The 18,961-nt window shown below is 40.6% G+C and overlaps 1 protein-coding gene across 1 annotated transcript; it reads left to right on the forward strand.

Moving 5' to 3' along the window:
* The first annotated feature begins 1,411 nt into the window (after positions 1-1,411).
* Positions 1,412-2,278, forward strand: LOC131245642 (uncharacterized). The gene has a single exon (XM_058245233.1). It carries the CDS (start codon positions 1,412-1,414, stop codon positions 2,276-2,278), a length of 867 nt encoding a protein of 288 aa, XP_058101216.1.
* The last annotated feature ends 16,683 nt before the right edge of the window (positions 2,279-18,961 follow it).

Raw genomic sequence — 18,961 nt, forward strand, 5'->3', positions numbered from 1 at the left:
AGTTTGGGAAATTTTGGGGGCATGGTTCATCTGTGGTGTCTCCTACTTGTTAGATGAGCTAGCGAAGACTGTGTAGTGTGTGTGAGTGATCCAGTGTTCAATCCCCATTAGTGCTACCTTTTCTTTTTTTAAAAGGTTCATTAGCGGTGAGGCACAAGAGGTCCATGTGCTTGAAAACCAAATCATGCTCCTTGCTTGTTCAAATAAGTAGGCAAGGAAATTATGATATAATTACAACGTAACTGATGTTAGAACAAATGGAAAACAAATAAGTATACAAGAATATAGGTCTTTTGTTTTGCAAACATGAATGTAGAATTTTTTGTTCTTGAATTTCTTCTGCATAACAATAGTTTTCTTGTTATGTATGTTCGGTTCTTTACAGTGCATTTGATGTCTACGGACAAGGTGGTGCTACTCTGTAGAATAGGAGGCGAATTCATTTGGGAATCCAATAACGTTTATTACAAGGGAGGCACAAACCAGATTGTTCATGTCGATCGAGCGATCAATTACCTCAATCGTCTACGCAAAGTGTGTGAGATTTGCAAGTTAACTGACATTAGCAGCATCCAGTATAAATATCCTAGCCTAGATTTGGATTCACTTGTATCGATTGAGAATGATGACGATATATCACATATGATGAAAGCATTTCTTCAAAGCAATGAGCCTATTCAGCTATTTGTTTTGTGTGCCCAAAACCCTTCAATCCCCATTGCAATCCCCAGGTACTTAACTATAAATTTATTCTTTTCTCAGTTATGTAATTCACTGGTTCGTCCTCTCTTGTTACTAACTTTGTTTCTTCAATAATCTGATACAGAATGCTGATACTGGAAATGCTTAATCATCGTTGCAGGATTTACACGGAGGTTATAAAGCACTTGCATCTTCTTCGCATAATGTTGATGCCGATAACCATGATGTTCCAAGTGCATCAAATGATTTGAATAATCCCATCAACAACATGCAGAAAGTGATGCTGGTTTTAAAAGAAGGCCAAGAATTTAAAAATGCAAATGCTTTCCACGGGGCTTTAAGGGAGTATGCCGTACATTCAAATTTCCAATACAGGCGAACCAGGTCAGGCCATGGCCATTTTCAGGCGAAAATGTATTAAATATGATTGCTTATGGTGTATACGTGCATGTAAGCTTCCTGACAAGCCTACATTTAAGATAAAATTCTTGAAGGGAAACCATACTTGTAATGCTGCAAATGAGCCAACAATGTCAAACGCAGAGACGCATCAACAAGCCAGTAGAAAATGGATTGCAACTTTGGTCAAGGATCGACTCCGAAAAAATTTGGATTGTACACCCAAAGATATCGTTGATGAGATCAGTCGAGAATACAAGATCGAAGTTATGATAAAGCTTGGAGAGGTAAAGAATTGGCACTAAAAGAGATGCACTTTGAACTATCCTATCCAAATCTTAGGATGCTTTGCAAGGATATTGAGATGACAAATCCAGGAAGCATGACAAAGCTTAGCAGGTCATCTGACAACTCATTGAGACTTTTTATTGCATGTAAAGCTGCAATTTGTTGTTTCAAGAAAGCGTGTCAACCAGTTGTGAGGCTTGATCGTATGAAGATGAAAGGAGAATACCTAGGTGAGTGGATTTTAGCCAGTGCCATTGATGCTACCTGCGATGATTTCCTAGTCTCATATGCATTTGTTGAATCGGAGAACATAGAGAGTTGGAAATGGTTTTGTGGGGAGTTGACTCAAGTGTTGGAAAGTATATCTGGATTAACATTTATATTAGATAGGCAGGAAGGAATTCTTGAAGATGTTAATGATTTCTTTCCACATGCATATCATGGTTACCATCTTAAGGGGCTGTTTGATGAAATTCGGCAGAAGTTCGAATGTGATGAATTGTTGGATCTTTTTAGGAGTGCAACTTTTGCACTGTTTCATTCTGAATTTGATGATTGCATGCATCAGATTCAGAGTAAATATAAAGAAGCATGGAATTTTGTAAAGGATATTAATCCTAAGCAATGGGCCACATCTCACTTTCAAGGGAAGTTTAATGTTTACTACAATTTCTTTCCAGAATCTTCTGGGTATCAGTTTGTGAGTTCGGGATATCTTCCCATCACTTCCATGTTGTTAGACTTGCACGATTACGTCACAATCGCATTTAACGGCAGTTTGGAAGTAAGTTCAGAGTGGAAGACGATCTTTGTCCCCTGTGTTCAAGATGTTATTTCTAGAGTAGAGGAAGACTCAGAGCGTTATTCTGTGTCAGGTAGTGCAAAATAGTTTTGAGGTTGTTGTGAAAGGTGAAGGAGCATTTAAGGTGGATATTCAACGTGGAGCATGCCAATGTTTGTTCTCTCAAAGACATGCGTACCCTTGCGAACATGTTATTGTGGCTATCCTACTCAGTGGGTGTAATGTGTATGAATTCCTTGATTACTTCACAGTTGCCAAATACCGGGAAACATATTCAGAGGTTATTCATCCATTAACATTTGAGCCTAAGCTGATGAATAAGGGAACATATGTACATTATTAACTCATTGGGTTCAACCAGGATGATGGCGACGTAATTATTGATGTTTACCACCCAATGAATAGAGCATGTCACACACAACATGGTGGGTCCCACATTGTTGGCATTACTAAGGATTCCCGTTGTTGGATGGATGTGCCATGTTTCTTAGGTTCCATTATGTGAGTAAGAGTGATCTCAATTTGCTTATTTTATTATGATTACTATTTCAAGAATGATGATGATGAATGTTTAGCGTTTGGTGTGGACACAAATTGCAATGTCATAAATTAATGATGAGCTATGTAAATTATTTTTTTAATAATTAAATTACTTATGCTAAGAATTTATTAATAAAATTCTACAAATCTATTTAATAATATCAATAAATTTATATATATATATATATATATATATATATAAGGTGAAAAAACAATCTCCTTGGCAGAAGTATCAAATGGTTAATATCTCTGTCCACGTGATTTTTAAGCTGCCATACACTGCACACAACCCTACCGGTATAGGACTTGCCCCCAATAACAGAGGACTTGTGGAGGAACCAACCTCTTGCCGAAAATGCAGGTCACAATGTAGCATATGGCCAGCTTATGCTACGCTTCTAGTGGCATAGGATCTAGCCTGTGTCACAACCCAATGAGCAACACATTCTGAGATGGTCCCCTGATTTGATGTGTCCATTTTCTCAACGCAACCTTATAATCACGATTAATTGATGATCCACATCAATGATTTTTAGAGTTTGAATACAAGCTATTTACACTCATTTTTGGAATGCACTCATGCACCAATAAGATCCCATCACATGTCGGCACTAGGCACCTAATAATAATAAAATCGTACTCGCACTCAATGATATATTTCACCCCATATCTTTCAACAACATGCCACCTTTCAAAAGTGAAGTGGCACAGAACCTGCCACCTTTCAAAAGTGAGGTGGCGCAGAACCTTGTGCATTCTTGCAAAAAAGATGAAGCGATGAATAACACGTAGCCCTAATTCATGGGGCACATATTATCACGCCCCAAACTCGGAAACCGGGTTCACAAAATTTCGATCGTCGAATCCGGTGCTGACAGCCTCCGCAGTACCCCATTCTCGGCTCCTAGCGTCCATACGCCAGATTCCGATCCTGGGATGCTACAAGGAGGATTTTTTTTTTGTACATTTAACTCGTAATAAGCATAACTACAAGCATAGCTAAATCACAAAGGCAACATCATTATCACATATCCACTATTATAAACATTTGAATACAATGCTGAAAGGGAAATATATAAATCAAAAATCAAGCTCCAGAAGACCGCCGCACGCTCCAAGCTCAACACTGCTGTAATCTATCATCATCTGCACGCATCTATCGTGCATAAGCTTATAGAAAGATTAGAGGGTGGTGTAAATGTGTGCACAAGGTAAGTGTCAAGTTTTCAATACAATGCCATGGTCATACAATACCGAAAATACTGGTAATCCATAAATCATATAATGTCGGAATAAGCAGAAATACTAACAAGATCAGGAGTCATTCAACGTTAGAATACGCAATACAAATCAACTATGCAAATGAGGAGTCCAAGAGAGCCAAATATCAAATACAGAGGATGCAATGGAATATACATCCCTGATGAGCAACACAAATAGCGTCAGCCGTACCTAGACCATATAAATGCAGAGACACAATAACTCAAGATGCCATATACCGCGAATGTCATGCAATATGCGGTGCGAATGGAATGACCATACTGGAGTGTGAAGTCGAGATGATAGTACGTAGTATCGCAGGCTATAGGGTCCATCACAAGGGACTCCTATCCAAACCAGTCTCATACCTAAATTTGGATAGTCAGACTCAATGTGGTAAACTCCTGATCTCAAGTTAGTCGCGTGCCCCAACTGAAATCCTGGCCATTACAAAGGTACACGTAATAAATAGTTGCGCACCACTAGCCTGAGTGGATAGTGAATGAAATGAATGCATGAATGAGTATGCAACTCCTACTCACTAAACCCACATATCAGTACAGTTCATCTCTGGGATCATCACCGGGGTTTAGTATACTCCAAATGGCACTGTCACTCTCCTAGTCGCACAGTCCAAGTGAGCGTAAGAAACCTCACTATCCGCCTGGCCAATAGTCTGCCAATACCTATCCGGCACATCGATAGCGAACCCATTCACGAGCTGGTCAAACTCAGCCTACCCTCGGGTAGGTAAGGCCACACCCCCTCCCAACTGACCACGACACAGTGGGAGACGTGGCCTCCTGGTATTCGGCACTCGGGCGCTCATGTATCCACTCGGTCTCGACGTTGGGGCGTCTCCTGGCCACAGAGGTTTAGAGATTTTTACCCAGGGACATCTATGGCGCCCGTATGCTAGAACCAAACATTTTCGATATCCCATTTGGGCATCCACAATATGCCTGTGGAGGCTACGGCTCTGATGTCGCTAGGGCGTACAGTAATCATAATGCAAGATGCATGAGTCATACAATTCAGTCATGCATCAATCCTGCGTATACCGCGTGCTCATGTGAGATAACCTCCGCCTATCAGGGAGTCTTATAACAACATGCTCAATGACATATGCAATGATCAACCACATCTCATAACAAACATGCAGATGATGCGTATGGGCATGTATCATGATGCTATGTTGTCACATACTCATAATCGGTATCAACAACTGGCATTGACAATCGACCTTGACAATGTGGACATTTAACCAACATTGCCCCCAAGAAATGGCCCACATAAAGCCAAACATATAATGGGCCCACGGCCTCACACAAAGGCCTGATATGCAGCACAATGAGCTTTACTCAAGGGACACACATACACAACAGGCGGACCCTGCTCATGGGCCTCAAATACATGGCATGCACATGGGTCTCGAATACATCGAATGGGCCATGCATCATGGGCCATGAATACATCACAATGAGCCTTTCTCATGGGCCTAACATACATCATAATGGGCTCCATAGCCTGGTCCTCAAATGCATCCCTATGAGCCTCATCGCATAGGCCTCATATACATCATATTAAGCCTTAAACATGGCCTGAATGCACATCACAACGGTCCTTAAATACGGGCTACATATACATCGCATTGGGCCTCAACAATCTGCCTCGATATTCGGCCTCAATACTTGGAATCGACACTCAGGATCAGCCTCGATAATTGGTACCGATAATCAACATGTATAAACAAGGTGAGGTCCATAGATGGGCAATTAATCAATAATAATGTAAAGATCAGCTCTCGGCCATGGTTATATCAATCTGATAGCACGGAGCCATCTGTCTATGGCGAATGGGGCCCACTTATTTGGGTTAACCCACAAAGAGAATGGGCCTAACAAGGCCTAAGGGAAGGTTACAATGAGGACATCTAACCGTCATTGCCCATCAACGTGGATATTCAACCAACATTGCTCCCAAGTCATGGCCCATGTAGAGTCAAACATAAGGTGGGCCCAAATATCCAACAGGTGGCCTCAAATAGTCATCACAGGTGGGCCTTACACATGCGGTACGTGGGCCTACACATCACGGTGGGTCGATACATTGGGCCACACCATTAGCCTAATATGCACATCACGGTGGGTTGCACCATTGGGCCGCATCAATGGGCGTCAATCCAACAAGTGGGCCACATCAATGAGCCGCACTAATTGGCCTTATACACATCAAGTTGGGCCTCGATAACTAGGTTAGAAACATGAAATACGTCGCAATGGGCCTCGACCCATGGGCCGAAAATACATCTCTGTGGGCCTTACCAAATGGGCCATAAACACATCCTAATGGGCCTCAACCATGGGCCTCTAACATATCATAACGGGCCTTGCATCAATGGGCCGCACTAATGGGGCTCATGCACATCAAGTGGGTGGAATCAATGGGCCGCACAAATGCACAATAGGTGGGCCTTGCACATGCAGCAGATGGGCCCCTACCAGATGGTTAGTGTGGATATAGAATGTATACATCTAGTGGGTCACACATCCCACGGACGGTGTGAATAAAACATACATCGAGGCTGGCCCTATATGACCTGGACGGTTAGGGTGGAACATATGAGGTGGGCTCTGCCCATGGGTTCCAAATACATTACAATGGGCATTACCAAATGGGCTTTGAATACATCTTAATGGGCCTCAACCCATGGGCCCTGATATATATCATAATGGGGTGCCTGCCCTGGATGGCGTGGATAAAAATACATCATGGTGCATCTCATCCAAATAGTTGGACAGTATGGATATAAAAACACATATATCATGTGGGATCCATGTGTACAATGGATGCATCAAGGTGCGCCTCACACAGATGGACTGCATGGAACGGAATACATATGTCAAACGGGTTCCACATCCCACGACCAGAGATTGGGCGGTGAGGATAAATAAATACATCATGCTGGCCCACACTGCATATGGATGGTATGCTTATTCAACAAATATAATATCATATAGTAAAGAGGGCCCCATCATCTAGTAGCTGCTGGATGATGTGAATAAGGAGTGCATGCATCAAGATGGGCACCTCGAATGGACCACAAAATACATCAAATTGGGCCCGACAAATGGGCCACAAAATACATCAAAGTGGGCCTCATAACATGGGCCTCCTATACATTAAGGTGGGCCCCATTGGACGGGCCACAATACATCAAGATGGGCCTCCTCACATGGTCTTACGTACATCAAATGGGCCAAACCAATGGGCCCCATGTATATCAAATGGGCCACACCTAAATAAAAGTGGTGATAATGATTTCCACCATTTAAGTTCCTAAGGCCCACAATAACATATGTTTCCCATCCAACATGTTCATAAATCAACTTAATAGGAAACTCCCATGGCCCTTAGAAATTTTGAACGGTGGACGTCATTGTCCACTACCTTAAATGGTGGGGTCCACTTGAACTTTAGATTTGACTTATATTTTTTTTTTTTGTCTCAAGCTTGTTAAGACAAGCTTGCCAAATGGTTGGGCGGTTTGGACGCAACACATGCATTATGGGCGGGGTCCACATGAGCTATGGATCTAACTCATTCTTTAGCTCACGCCATGAAATGAGCTTTCAAAATGGATGGACAACTTGGATGCAACACATGCATTATGGTGGATCCCATGAAGGCCCACCATCATATATATATATATATATATATATATATATATATATATATATATATATTTATATATATATATATATATATATATATATATATATATATATTATAATATAATATAAAAATTTGTATATAATATATATAATATATACAATATAATACACACACACACACACACACACACACGTACACACATCAGCCCCACACGTGGGGTGGTCCCACCGTCCAGGGACGGCGGACGGTGTGGATAAACACATAAACCATGGTGGTTCCACCGTCTAATGCATCATTGTGGGGCCCACCACAACGTTTATCTGCCACCCAGTCTGTTAATAAGGTCACACAGACCCTGATGAGGAGGAAAAACAAATTTCATAAGGATCCAAAACTTCTGGACCACAAAAAAGGGGTTCCAATAGTAGACGTTTAATTCACATTATTTCCTGTGATGTGGGCCACCTGAGCTCCACATGTGACTGATTTTGGGAGGGCCCACTGTCCCAAAGGGGCCCATCAAAATGCATGGAGTGGATTTCCTCACACATCACGGTGGGGCCCACGGCTGGGACCCGTGGTCCCTGCCCGTCCGTCCACGACGCACAGCGCAGCAGCGCCTGCTGCACGTCCGCTGGACGTCAGCGGCAGGGCTGCTGCATGTATTGTTTTTTTTTTAAATTGGTTTTCTCATGGTTTTTCGCAGGTGGGGCCCGTATCAAGTAAATCCATCCCGGCCATTGGATTTTACGGCACGAGACCAACCAAACGAGCCCAATATTCAATATATTTTGGGGTGTAAAAAGATCAGAGTGCATTTTAACGGTGAAAACCACTGTTTTCTAAGCTATGGCCCGCCAGATAGTCGAATTGACTTCATTTTTTGGCTCAACACCTAAAATGAGCTTGGGAATGGGTTGGACAGCGTTAATAAAACTTATATATCAAGGTGGGGCTTGCATGAGTGGCCCACCTAAAAAGGCTAAAGGAATGATTTTTTTTTTATTACAGTGAGTAGAACCCACTGCCTGTTCACGCTTCAGGCCACATCCAGCATCCACGAATGCTGGACGATACATTTCATCAAAATGGGTCCCATGTGTGGGGACCACGGCTGGTGGGTCCCACGTGGATGTGGCCCACTTGACTTGGATCAATTAAATATTTGTGTTTTCCTATCACCAAAGGGGGGTATGGTCCATATGATTTGGATGGTTTGGATAAGGCATACATCAAGGTGGGGTCCATCCGATTGGGCCACACATCACACAAAAAAATGAGAGAGAGAGAAGCACCCACTTATGATCTTCTCCTCCTTTCACCAAAGTATGCTAGAACCCCAATGGATAAACTTCAACGGTTGAGATGGATCATGGGTGGTGGAGATGAGAGTTAGGAAGGTGGGCCACACTAGCTTCTCCTCTTAGAAGCCATGGACATGGGTTGCTTGGAGAGAGAAGCTTGAAAAATGAGAGAGAGAGATGAGAGAGAGAGAGAGAGGTGTAAGAGAAGTGATGGGAGAGGATGGTGAGGTGATCGAAAAGTTGACTTTTGGGATGGCCTTTATGTACTTGCGAATGGGGAGAGTAATGAGTGTACTTTTGACAAATGAGGTGATTGATGTGATGGATTCTCTTGGAATTTACAACGTGTGGCGTTTTCCTCGAACTGAACGTGAGCCCACATCTCCTGGCCAGGGTACCGCATCGGCGTACAAGACGCGGCATCGGAACCGCAGCGACGACGCGGTCGCACTAGTACAAGTCTCGGGTCGAGCCGACTCAGAGATACGGGACACGCCTCAGGGTCGCGCGCAAACACCGATAACCGATCGCCGATCGCCGGAATTCGATCGGGATGACCGCGGAAGCCTATGCAACAGTACGGGCTAGGATGCGGGTCTTACACATATGACCAAGGTAGTGTGTTCAACACATTTATAAAAGACCCACTAGGTCAAAGATATTATCACAAATCCAGATATACTTGGTAAAACCCTCTCACAATCCTTTTAAAATGGGAGATATTTCCAAAGATGTTTAGTGCTCCCACAGTACTTATGAATATTTGAGAATGGGATCAACATTAGAGCATATAAGAACCAATGGATTGTGTCGCAATCTGGATCCAACGAGACTGACCCTATAAGATCTACGAATCTTCACGGCTATGATGGCAAGAGATTTGAAAACATTTTCTAATATTCGAAGATATGTTAAGCTAGATGGGATGATCAAAGAACAATTGAACATCATGGCTGCTAAGAATCATGAATTGGCAAGGAAACTTGACTAGGGTTTCGTCGCCTCCTAGAAGCCCATAAAATGAGAACATGATGAAAAGCTCTGGGTCTATGCCAAACACAATCAATCTATATAATGCAACACTGCTTTTTTATCTTAATTTAGTTTTAGTCCATCCACTTCTGTCCAGCCATGCTGATAAACGTCCGATGTTAGGTTAGCTTAGATCGCTAATATCCAACGCCATCAATGCAATACTTTTATATAATGCCCCAAAACCCAGCACCCGAGTATTGGTGACTCAGGTCCTGAATTTGAGTGTGTTAACTAATTAATGAACAAATTCTCCTTAAAACACACCATTTTTTTTCTTTTTTTACATTTTGCAATTTGCATTCACTTGGTATACATTAAACAAAAGAGAGATAAAGCGAACTTTGCTATTAAAGTCCAAATATTACATAAACAACTCACATATCTAACTTGTTGCAAATTGAAATAGACACACAAGTCCTACTAACTATAAACCTAAACTACTAGTGGTGAACGCTCCAAGAGTTCCACCACATCATAGCTCCCTTTTAGCTCCTACAATACATGTTGTATGTTCGAATATTAAAAGGATGAGTGTCCATCTCAATGAGAAACCCCCCAGGATTTCACACATGACATATTAATCAAGCATAATTTTTCAAATAGAATTAGCAATTCACAAACATAATATTCACATATATTAATTTTGCTTAAATGCACGTATGCATGAAATGCTCTCAGACCTGGGGATGTACATTTAGATGGCGATTTGGTTATAAAACCCACCATGCAAAAAAGGGTCGACCCATAGTGAACTAGTCATCTAACAAAATACTCTACAGTACGATCGACAATGACTAGCCACCTAGTAAAATCCCATGAAAAGGACGATCCATAATGATATAGTCATTTAACAAAATACTTCATGGTTCGACCTACAATGATTGGTCACCCGTTAAAATCCACATTCCTTGTATGCATGATTAGCCCAATATTTATTAGTCCAATTTACAAAACAATAAGTTATGATAAACCATTTAACTAGTGGCTAAACATGATAATTCAAGTTAACATTTCCATCACAAGTCCAAATCTGGATATTTCAAAGGGTTCAACCCAACAAGCCGCTTAGGCAATCAAATCCAATCAAGGACACATTTAGGGTTCATCCCACAATCCAATCAAGAATCGTATCCAATTGCCACATTCAAATTTGATTAATCCCAATTCCACATTTTCATGAATCTAAGCATAATAACATTCAAATACATAACTTAAAGCATGCTAGCATTCAAATTCACGAGAATCATACAAGAATAGAGTTGTGTTCATATGGTATTATACACTCAAGAGTCCCTGTATATGAATCATTCTAAACAAAAGAGTTAAATATGTGATTAACGATCTATTCATATCATTTAATGATAAAAATTACACATCTAAACATGGATTTCAAGAACTACACACGTTTTCGCAATTTCAAATTGACAACACGATGCAATTACGAAAACAAACACCAAACTAAAAATGTCGGGACAAGCTTGAGGGTTAGATTATCACCTTTCGGGTGTGTTGCAACCTAGTGGCGATATGGCGCGAGATCAAGCTTTAGGATCGAATCCTAATAAGATTTTCCAAACATTATACATTTATCATCGATGTACTACATATTTTGATTAAACTAGATCTGAAATTAAAATAGATTTAATGGTTTAGATTTAATTGTGGAACATGAATTTGGAGATTTGAAATCTAATTGCACCATAAAAAATCTAATTGCACCATAAAAAATAATAATAGATTAAAAGTAATAACTAATAATAATGAGGAATAATATTAATTAATAACAATTTATTAAGAAATAATAATAATAATAATAATAATAATAATAATGATCATGATCATGATTAACAATAAGGACAAAAATAATGATTATAACAGTAACAACAATAATCTAATAAAAAATCAATAATAATAATAATAACTAATATCAATAATAAAATTTAATAATATATAATAATAATAACAACAATAAGTAATATTAGTAGTAATAACAATAATGTGAATAATAACAAATAAAATAATTGATAAAAATAACTCACCAAGCTTAACAACCTGGAATCGATTGACAAAAACCAACCCAATTCGCGCCCAGAGGACTCACCCCGAGTCAACTCAGAAATGACTCAGCGACGAAACAAAGGCAACTCAATCCAATACAGCCACCATTTGGATCAAAATCTCTGAAACCTAGCCAAGTTACAATAGTTGTTGACCCAGACTTGGTCTAAACTAGTATCGTTGAACTAGAAACTCCTCCAGATAACTCGACTCGTATTCGAACTAGTGAGAAAACTGAGTCGACTCATCATGACTCGAACAAAAAACTAAGTTGACTCATCACAACTCGAACTCGACTTCCAGTTACAAATTCTCCTCCCACTGCTCGAATAGAAGAGTTCCCTAAACCAACATAGCTTCAAACTTAGGTCATCTTCACCGAGTAAACATGCTAGCAGCTTCCTCAGGGACAAACAGACTACCCCCGACTCAATTGTACTCAGAGCAAACTCAATGCGACACCACATGACTCTCTCTCTCTCTCTCTCTCTCTCTCTCTCTCTCTCTCTCTCTCTCTCTCTCTCTCTCTTTATGCTCTCCTTGAATCTCTCCAATCGTAAAGGCGTAGTTGAAGGAGAGTAGGGCTATTTATAGCCACATAGATCTAAAAAATTTGGGTCTAAAAGTTTCAACGTCGGGTTGATGCTAGACCTAAGCACGACACAGGTTCATGTATAAGAACTCGATATAGTTTTCATCTTAAAGTGTTGTGTTTCTTCCAAGAGATCACTATAGATCGATTTCTAGTTAAATGGCCCACCTAAAGAATGATTTTGATCACAGATCAGGGCCCATCCACTAATGTGCAGATTCGAGTTGAGACGGAGAAGATGACTCAGGCTATAATGATGGATTCAAAATGGAGGGTTATTCCTCTAGTTTCTTTGCACTTAACGGTTTAGATGGGACCCACAAGCTTGTGGGACCCACCAATCACGGGGTCATAAGCAAAAACTCAATGGGTTCTGAGTTTTTGAGTTGCGCTGGATAAATTGCAAGTCCTTGAGATATATCGCAAGAAACCTCATTCGGTTGCAATCGAAGCTTCTAGTCTCTGTAACTGTTAGGTGGGTTGTCCAAGTGGGCCCCACCCATTGGAAGATAATGAGATAAGCTCTGATAGTTTCAAAATTGTTCATGTTCCCAAACAACCTTTCATCTTCCCAAGTAAGCTTTTATTTGGTAGTTTTGGAACTGTTCATCTCCTTCTATTGATGACATTTATAGTGGCATCCCTGTATAATGGGTAGGAACCCATGACCAAAAGATACAGAATCTCGAGAGCTATTACAAGAGGGAAGTCAAGTTTCATCACTACCACACGACTTATAGTGTGGATCTTGTTTAGAGGAGAGTTTTCCTTTAGACCTCTTCTTATGTCAGTGAAAGAGGTGTAACTTTCTTCTAACGATATGACACGCATCCGAGAAGATCCAACAACCAAACCTCCATCTTCAACTGTCGTTGGATCCATGAAATTGCTTTGAGTGGCTGTTTCCTAACATTAGTATCAAAGCCATAGAGGTGTGCTTTCATCACTTACTCATTTTTTCATTATTCAATCTTTCTCTCTTTTTGCATAAATCGAAACTCTATTACCAGGGATTGAAATCCCTATCCAAATGGGCAAATAGCTTTTACCCGTAATTGACTATGGCCAGCAAGGTAATTGGCCGATTACTGGTTGCAAGCAAATAGAGAAAGAGAGACACAAGAGATTAAGAGCAATATATAGTTATGCCCTCTCAGGATTAATGGTCGACTAGAAATGGCTGTTTTCGACCAAGGTAGATGTTTTTTAGACCAAGATGGCAGAATTTTAACCAACATGGCCGATTTTATGTTTTCGACTAAGATGACAGATTTTTTAACTAAAATGGTCGATTTTGATGTTTTCAATCAAGATGGCCGATTTTAGTGTTTTCGACCAAGATGACTGAATTGTGACCAACATGGCCACTTTTTGTCGATTTCGTCCAAAAAATTAGTTTTTATAAATAAATAAATATATATACACACACACACACACACACACACACCATTTTAGCTTTTTCTGACCAAACTAATCTGCTCGACCATGCAAAAGCAATGACCATAGGTTGCAGTATCGACAGAACATGTAGACATCAGTAAAGACTGTTGTAGATTAGGGGGCAGTAGGTCTCTAGTGCGCCGCCCGCCCTGGACCCCTTTAAGTTTTTTAATGTTAATAATGAACGACCAACCCACTATGGTCTAGATATGAATATTCAAGCCCAGAATATTAATAAATAATAAAAGATTACAATGCATTTATAGAAACATATAATGAGTAATAATATTAAACAACCATTTAAAGGCTATGACCGAAGTTTAGTTCAGTTAGAGAGCCGGCCCAGGCCGACTCCACCTTATTAAGTACAAAAAAAGTTTTTGTTCACCCAGAACAAAAGAAAGAAATATATAAAAGGAGACGCCCTATCAAGGCCTCAAACCCACCTTTTAATGGTTTGAGAAATGCTTTCTAACATCATTTATCCTCACCAGTGTGTCTCTCATCTAAGCCTTCCGAGTAGGCACTTCTTGTTAGTGTATTGATTTATGCACCATATTTGTCAATCATGTGAGTCATTGTATAATATGGTTGGTTGAGCCCTTGGAAGCTAAAGATTGAAGATACAAGTGAAGGTGGAGCATCAAGGAGCAAAGAACATGGTGCCTTGGCGACCCTAACCCTTGATCTAAAACAACCTATATCTTTAGATGATCTTAAACCTAATAGGTAAAATCTTACATGATTATCCCTTAAGCCATAGGAGCCTAAATTGATCGCCCTTAGATTGGCTTTACAGGTCCCACGTTGCCGAAAAAACTGCACAAATTCAGCAACCTTCGGTCCCACCTAGCCCTCATTCGCCAAATCAATTTGGGAATCATTCTAATCGAGGTAAGTAAATCTCTAAACTCTTATTAGAAGTTTCATTAGGATAAAATCTAAGTTATTAATGATAATTTTGCGATTAGCTCAGGGTTTGGAGCTTTTCTGTAAATTCTCTACGCCTAGGCTGCATCGGAACCGAGGAATTCTGATTATAAGGTCAAGATCTACCCTTCAAGCTTTCTTGCGACATTTTTAGTCTAGCGATAGTCTCACTATTTGATAATCATATTGATTAAACTATAAACCATGCAATAATTCTTATAATCTATATTACATGTGTTAATTTTAGGATAATTTGGAAGAATACTTAATTTTGAAAATCCGTATAGGAACACCTAATATGTTTAGCCCTTTTTCCTAAGTTGATTCACACACGTGCACTCAGAAGGCTCAAATTATTTGAATATAACCTTTACCTTGTAGGATTCACATGAACATAATATGCCCTAATGTAAGTCATACATTATTTGTGTGGTTATAATGCATACTTGAATTTGCACATTGAACTATTGGTCATCCTGTAAATTGGACTAAATGGAATTGGTTGTAGACTTACCGTCCATGTAATTTTTTGTGCCCTAGCTGACTTTGTTGGGTGGAATCCCTTTTGTTATGTCCTTAAACGGACTTAATGGCTAGTTGGGATGTTGGGTGGAACCCTTTTTGTTGAGATTGTATATGAATTGGTAATTGTAAGGTTTACCTATGGAACTAGGGCTATCCACTAGTTCTAGAGGTTATTTGAATGGGTTATTTGCGAATTAGACTAATAAAGATTGGATTAATCGTGCATTCATGGCACACGAGCATTATTGGGTGGCTAGATACTGTGGTAGCATGTACCTTTGAGTATTTTTACTTGTTCCTAGTCAATTGTATGAACGCCCCTTTGGGTATGCTGGTGACTGTTGAGCATCGTACCTTTGGGTATTTTCATTGGTGACTAGCCACTATTATTTGTATATGCTAACCATGGTTGATGCATGTAGAGTTGGGTATTTTCGCTAGTGGCTAATCACGTTGGGTTGTATGGTGGGTAGTCATTGTTGATGCTCATACCTTGGGGGTATTTTCATTGGTGGCTACCCCCAAAAGTTAGTTTAATGAGCATCCCTGAGCTGATGTACATTCATGTGTTCACGCATTTAAACAAGATTGCATTATTGTGAGTTATGATTGTGTGTATTCTTTTCCTTTGAAACTATACTTGATTAAAAGGTCGTTTGTGTAATCTTGGGGGATTTCTCACTAAGCTAGCCACTTATGCTTCAATTTTCCAACCGTGCAAAGGACGCAGGTCTAGGTTAGGGTAGCAAGGTTCTTGAGGATAACCAGATAGGAGTGGCGGGGAGTTAGCTAATGAAGAGTAGTTTGCTAGCATGGATGAGCTATATGGCTTAACCAGTAGGCTGCTATTTCTATTCTTTTGGATAGTTTTTGCGTATTTATGCATTTGGTTGTTTGTGGATTATACAGGCCCTTGCTAAGGGTTTTTTTTTTTTTAGATTATATATTTTTAAATGCTAGCCTTGATAATTTCCATCTTTGTTAGTTTACTTATGTTTGATACCCGCTATTGGATGAATGCTACTCTGATTTATGTGAATGCTAATCTAATCTATGGAAGCATGGGAATCACACCCATGTATGGTATTTCATAGTGTGACACTTGAAGTTCCCGTAGCGAGTGTTATACTTGAGCAGCGGAAACTGAGACGTCACTGGAAACTAAATCGAGCCAAACAAATCAATCACACCCTCGGGGCTCTGCGCCAAAGGAAACGAGTGGATTGCACATGCTCAAGCGGCATTCATGACATTATTACTCCTCTCCTCAACCCCTTTGCGCTAGACTTCAATTGGGTCCAAGCTTTGTAACTTGTTAGAATTTTGGATCATGTCTCATCAAAAGACTCGTGGTCGCTTAGCCCTCATCCATCACATTCTAGACACTCTGGAAACATATGCTTTGTGACATGTCAGAATCCTGAATCCTGTCACATCAGAAATCTAAACATACCTAGACTATATTTATTTCTCTCTCATATAACCATCCTCCGCAAGTGCAACCACAAACGATCTAACTGGGACACATGGGCGCATGTTCTTCAACATTCACAATTACATTCTACCACCCTCACAATAATTTCGTCCTCAAAATTAAATCGCATGAAAGAACACTTGTGTACCTTCTCATGTTTGGAAAATTTTGAAATATTACATAAAGACTTGTGGAAGAAAAAATCCTTTAAGCTCGTAGACTCACGTCTACTATCCCAAAGACAAAATGAACTCATTTAGAAAAGGCTAACCCCTGAAGGAAGTGCAAATAAGTAGTTGAGAGGATAACTGGATCTTATATCTAGTCTCCAATATGTCCATCTCAATGCGGGGAACACTAGCGATTCAATCAAACCTTTGAGTCGAGTAGACTGGCACACTAGCGCATCTTATCCACACACGAAAAACCAATCTAGACCCTTGTTCACAAGTATTGCCTTGTTTGATTGAATTGACAGCAACAGCCATGAATTAGTGATCTCAGCCTGTAGGCCATTGTTATGATGAGGCCCACATTGGATTGAGGGATTGGCTCAAAGTCAACCCGATCGAAAACACAACGGTTGAGAAGGAAACAAGGCAAGCAACGGTCTACACTTGGGTCCCTACTCATGGCTTATGGGTAGACCCATAGGACTTTCAACACTAGGTCATGGGTTCAGGTACCCATTGTGGTGTGTGTGGGTGCGTGCCATTAAAAAAAAAAAAAAAAGGTCCGCACTTGACAGGAAAAAGAACAAATAATGAATGGGTACTAGCTTATAATCCAGGGGATTCATGAGGTACGTATTCCTCTCACATCGGTAGCCACCAAATCAACGGCCTGGATCACCAAGCCATGGGATCCACTACTACAAAACAGCGGATATAAATGCTAGGTAGGGGTGTACACGAACAGAGCTAGCTCTTAGCTAGCTAGCTCGACTCGACTCGAAAAAGCTTGATTCGACTCGGTTCGAGGTTGAGTTCGAGCCAAGTCGAGCTGATTTTTTGAGCTCGAGGATGAGTTTGAGCCGAGTTCGAGCAGGCCCCAGCTTGACTTGACTTGGATCGAATCCAGCTCGAATCGAACCAGTTTGGTGACTCGGTTACTTTGCCATTGATGTTGCTCACCAAGTGTTTGATAAAATGACTCAATGAAGTGTGGCTGGTGGCAAGGAAGGTATGTACATGAAATAAATACCTTTTTTTTTTCTTGGTTTTTTATGTTGCTTAGAAGGTGTTTGATAAAATACCTACAAAACCATTGTTTCTGTTTCACGTACAGAGGAATTTTGAAGATGAAGTCAAGGTGTTTGTGGAAATGCCTCAATGGCGAACTCGGCCTGAGCTGCTCACCAAACCAAGCTGAGCTGGCCAGTCACTCTCGAGGACTGAGCTGAGCCGAGTTCAAGCTGAGGTCAGCCAGTGGCCGAGCCGAGTCGACTCAGTTCGACTAGAAGTACACCCCTAATGCTAGGAATGCCTTTCTTTGGATGCAAACTGCCTGCTCCCAAAGTTCCGGTCATTGGAAGCTATGTGGGGCCACAGAGATGCCTTTGATAAATCCACTCCGCGCGTCAGTTTCTGACGCTCACAATAGGACTTCTTAGCCCAAAACTCAGGTCGATCACGCAACACGAAACAGATTAAACACCCACTAATGAAATTTTGTGGTTCACAGAGGTTCGGATCAGGATGATATTTGTGACTACAGTTTATCCCATTGGTAGTAACCTTATGAACGGTTTGGATGATATATAAACATCATAGTCAGCTCCACGAAGGTTTCAACAGTGGATGTTTCCTGTTGTGTGGCCCACCTGAGTTTTGGATCTTCCTGATTTTATATTCTTGTTCTATTGTGAGTTTGAGAAACTGATGGACAGAGTGGATGTCTCCTGGGAATCTCTGTGGGCCCCACACAATTTCGACCAC

The sequence above is a fragment of the Magnolia sinica genome, chromosome 1 (genome assembly GCF_029962835.1).
Source record: "Magnolia sinica isolate HGM2019 chromosome 1, MsV1, whole genome shotgun sequence".
Lineage (NCBI taxonomy): Eukaryota > Viridiplantae > Streptophyta > Magnoliopsida > Magnoliales > Magnoliaceae > Magnolia > Magnolia sinica.

Bases quoted from the DNA above. Each gene is read 5' to 3' on its own strand.
- LOC131245642 (XM_058245233.1), top strand. From the start codon at position 1,412: ATGCACTTTGAACTATCCTATCCAAATCTTAGGATGCTTTGCAAGGAT.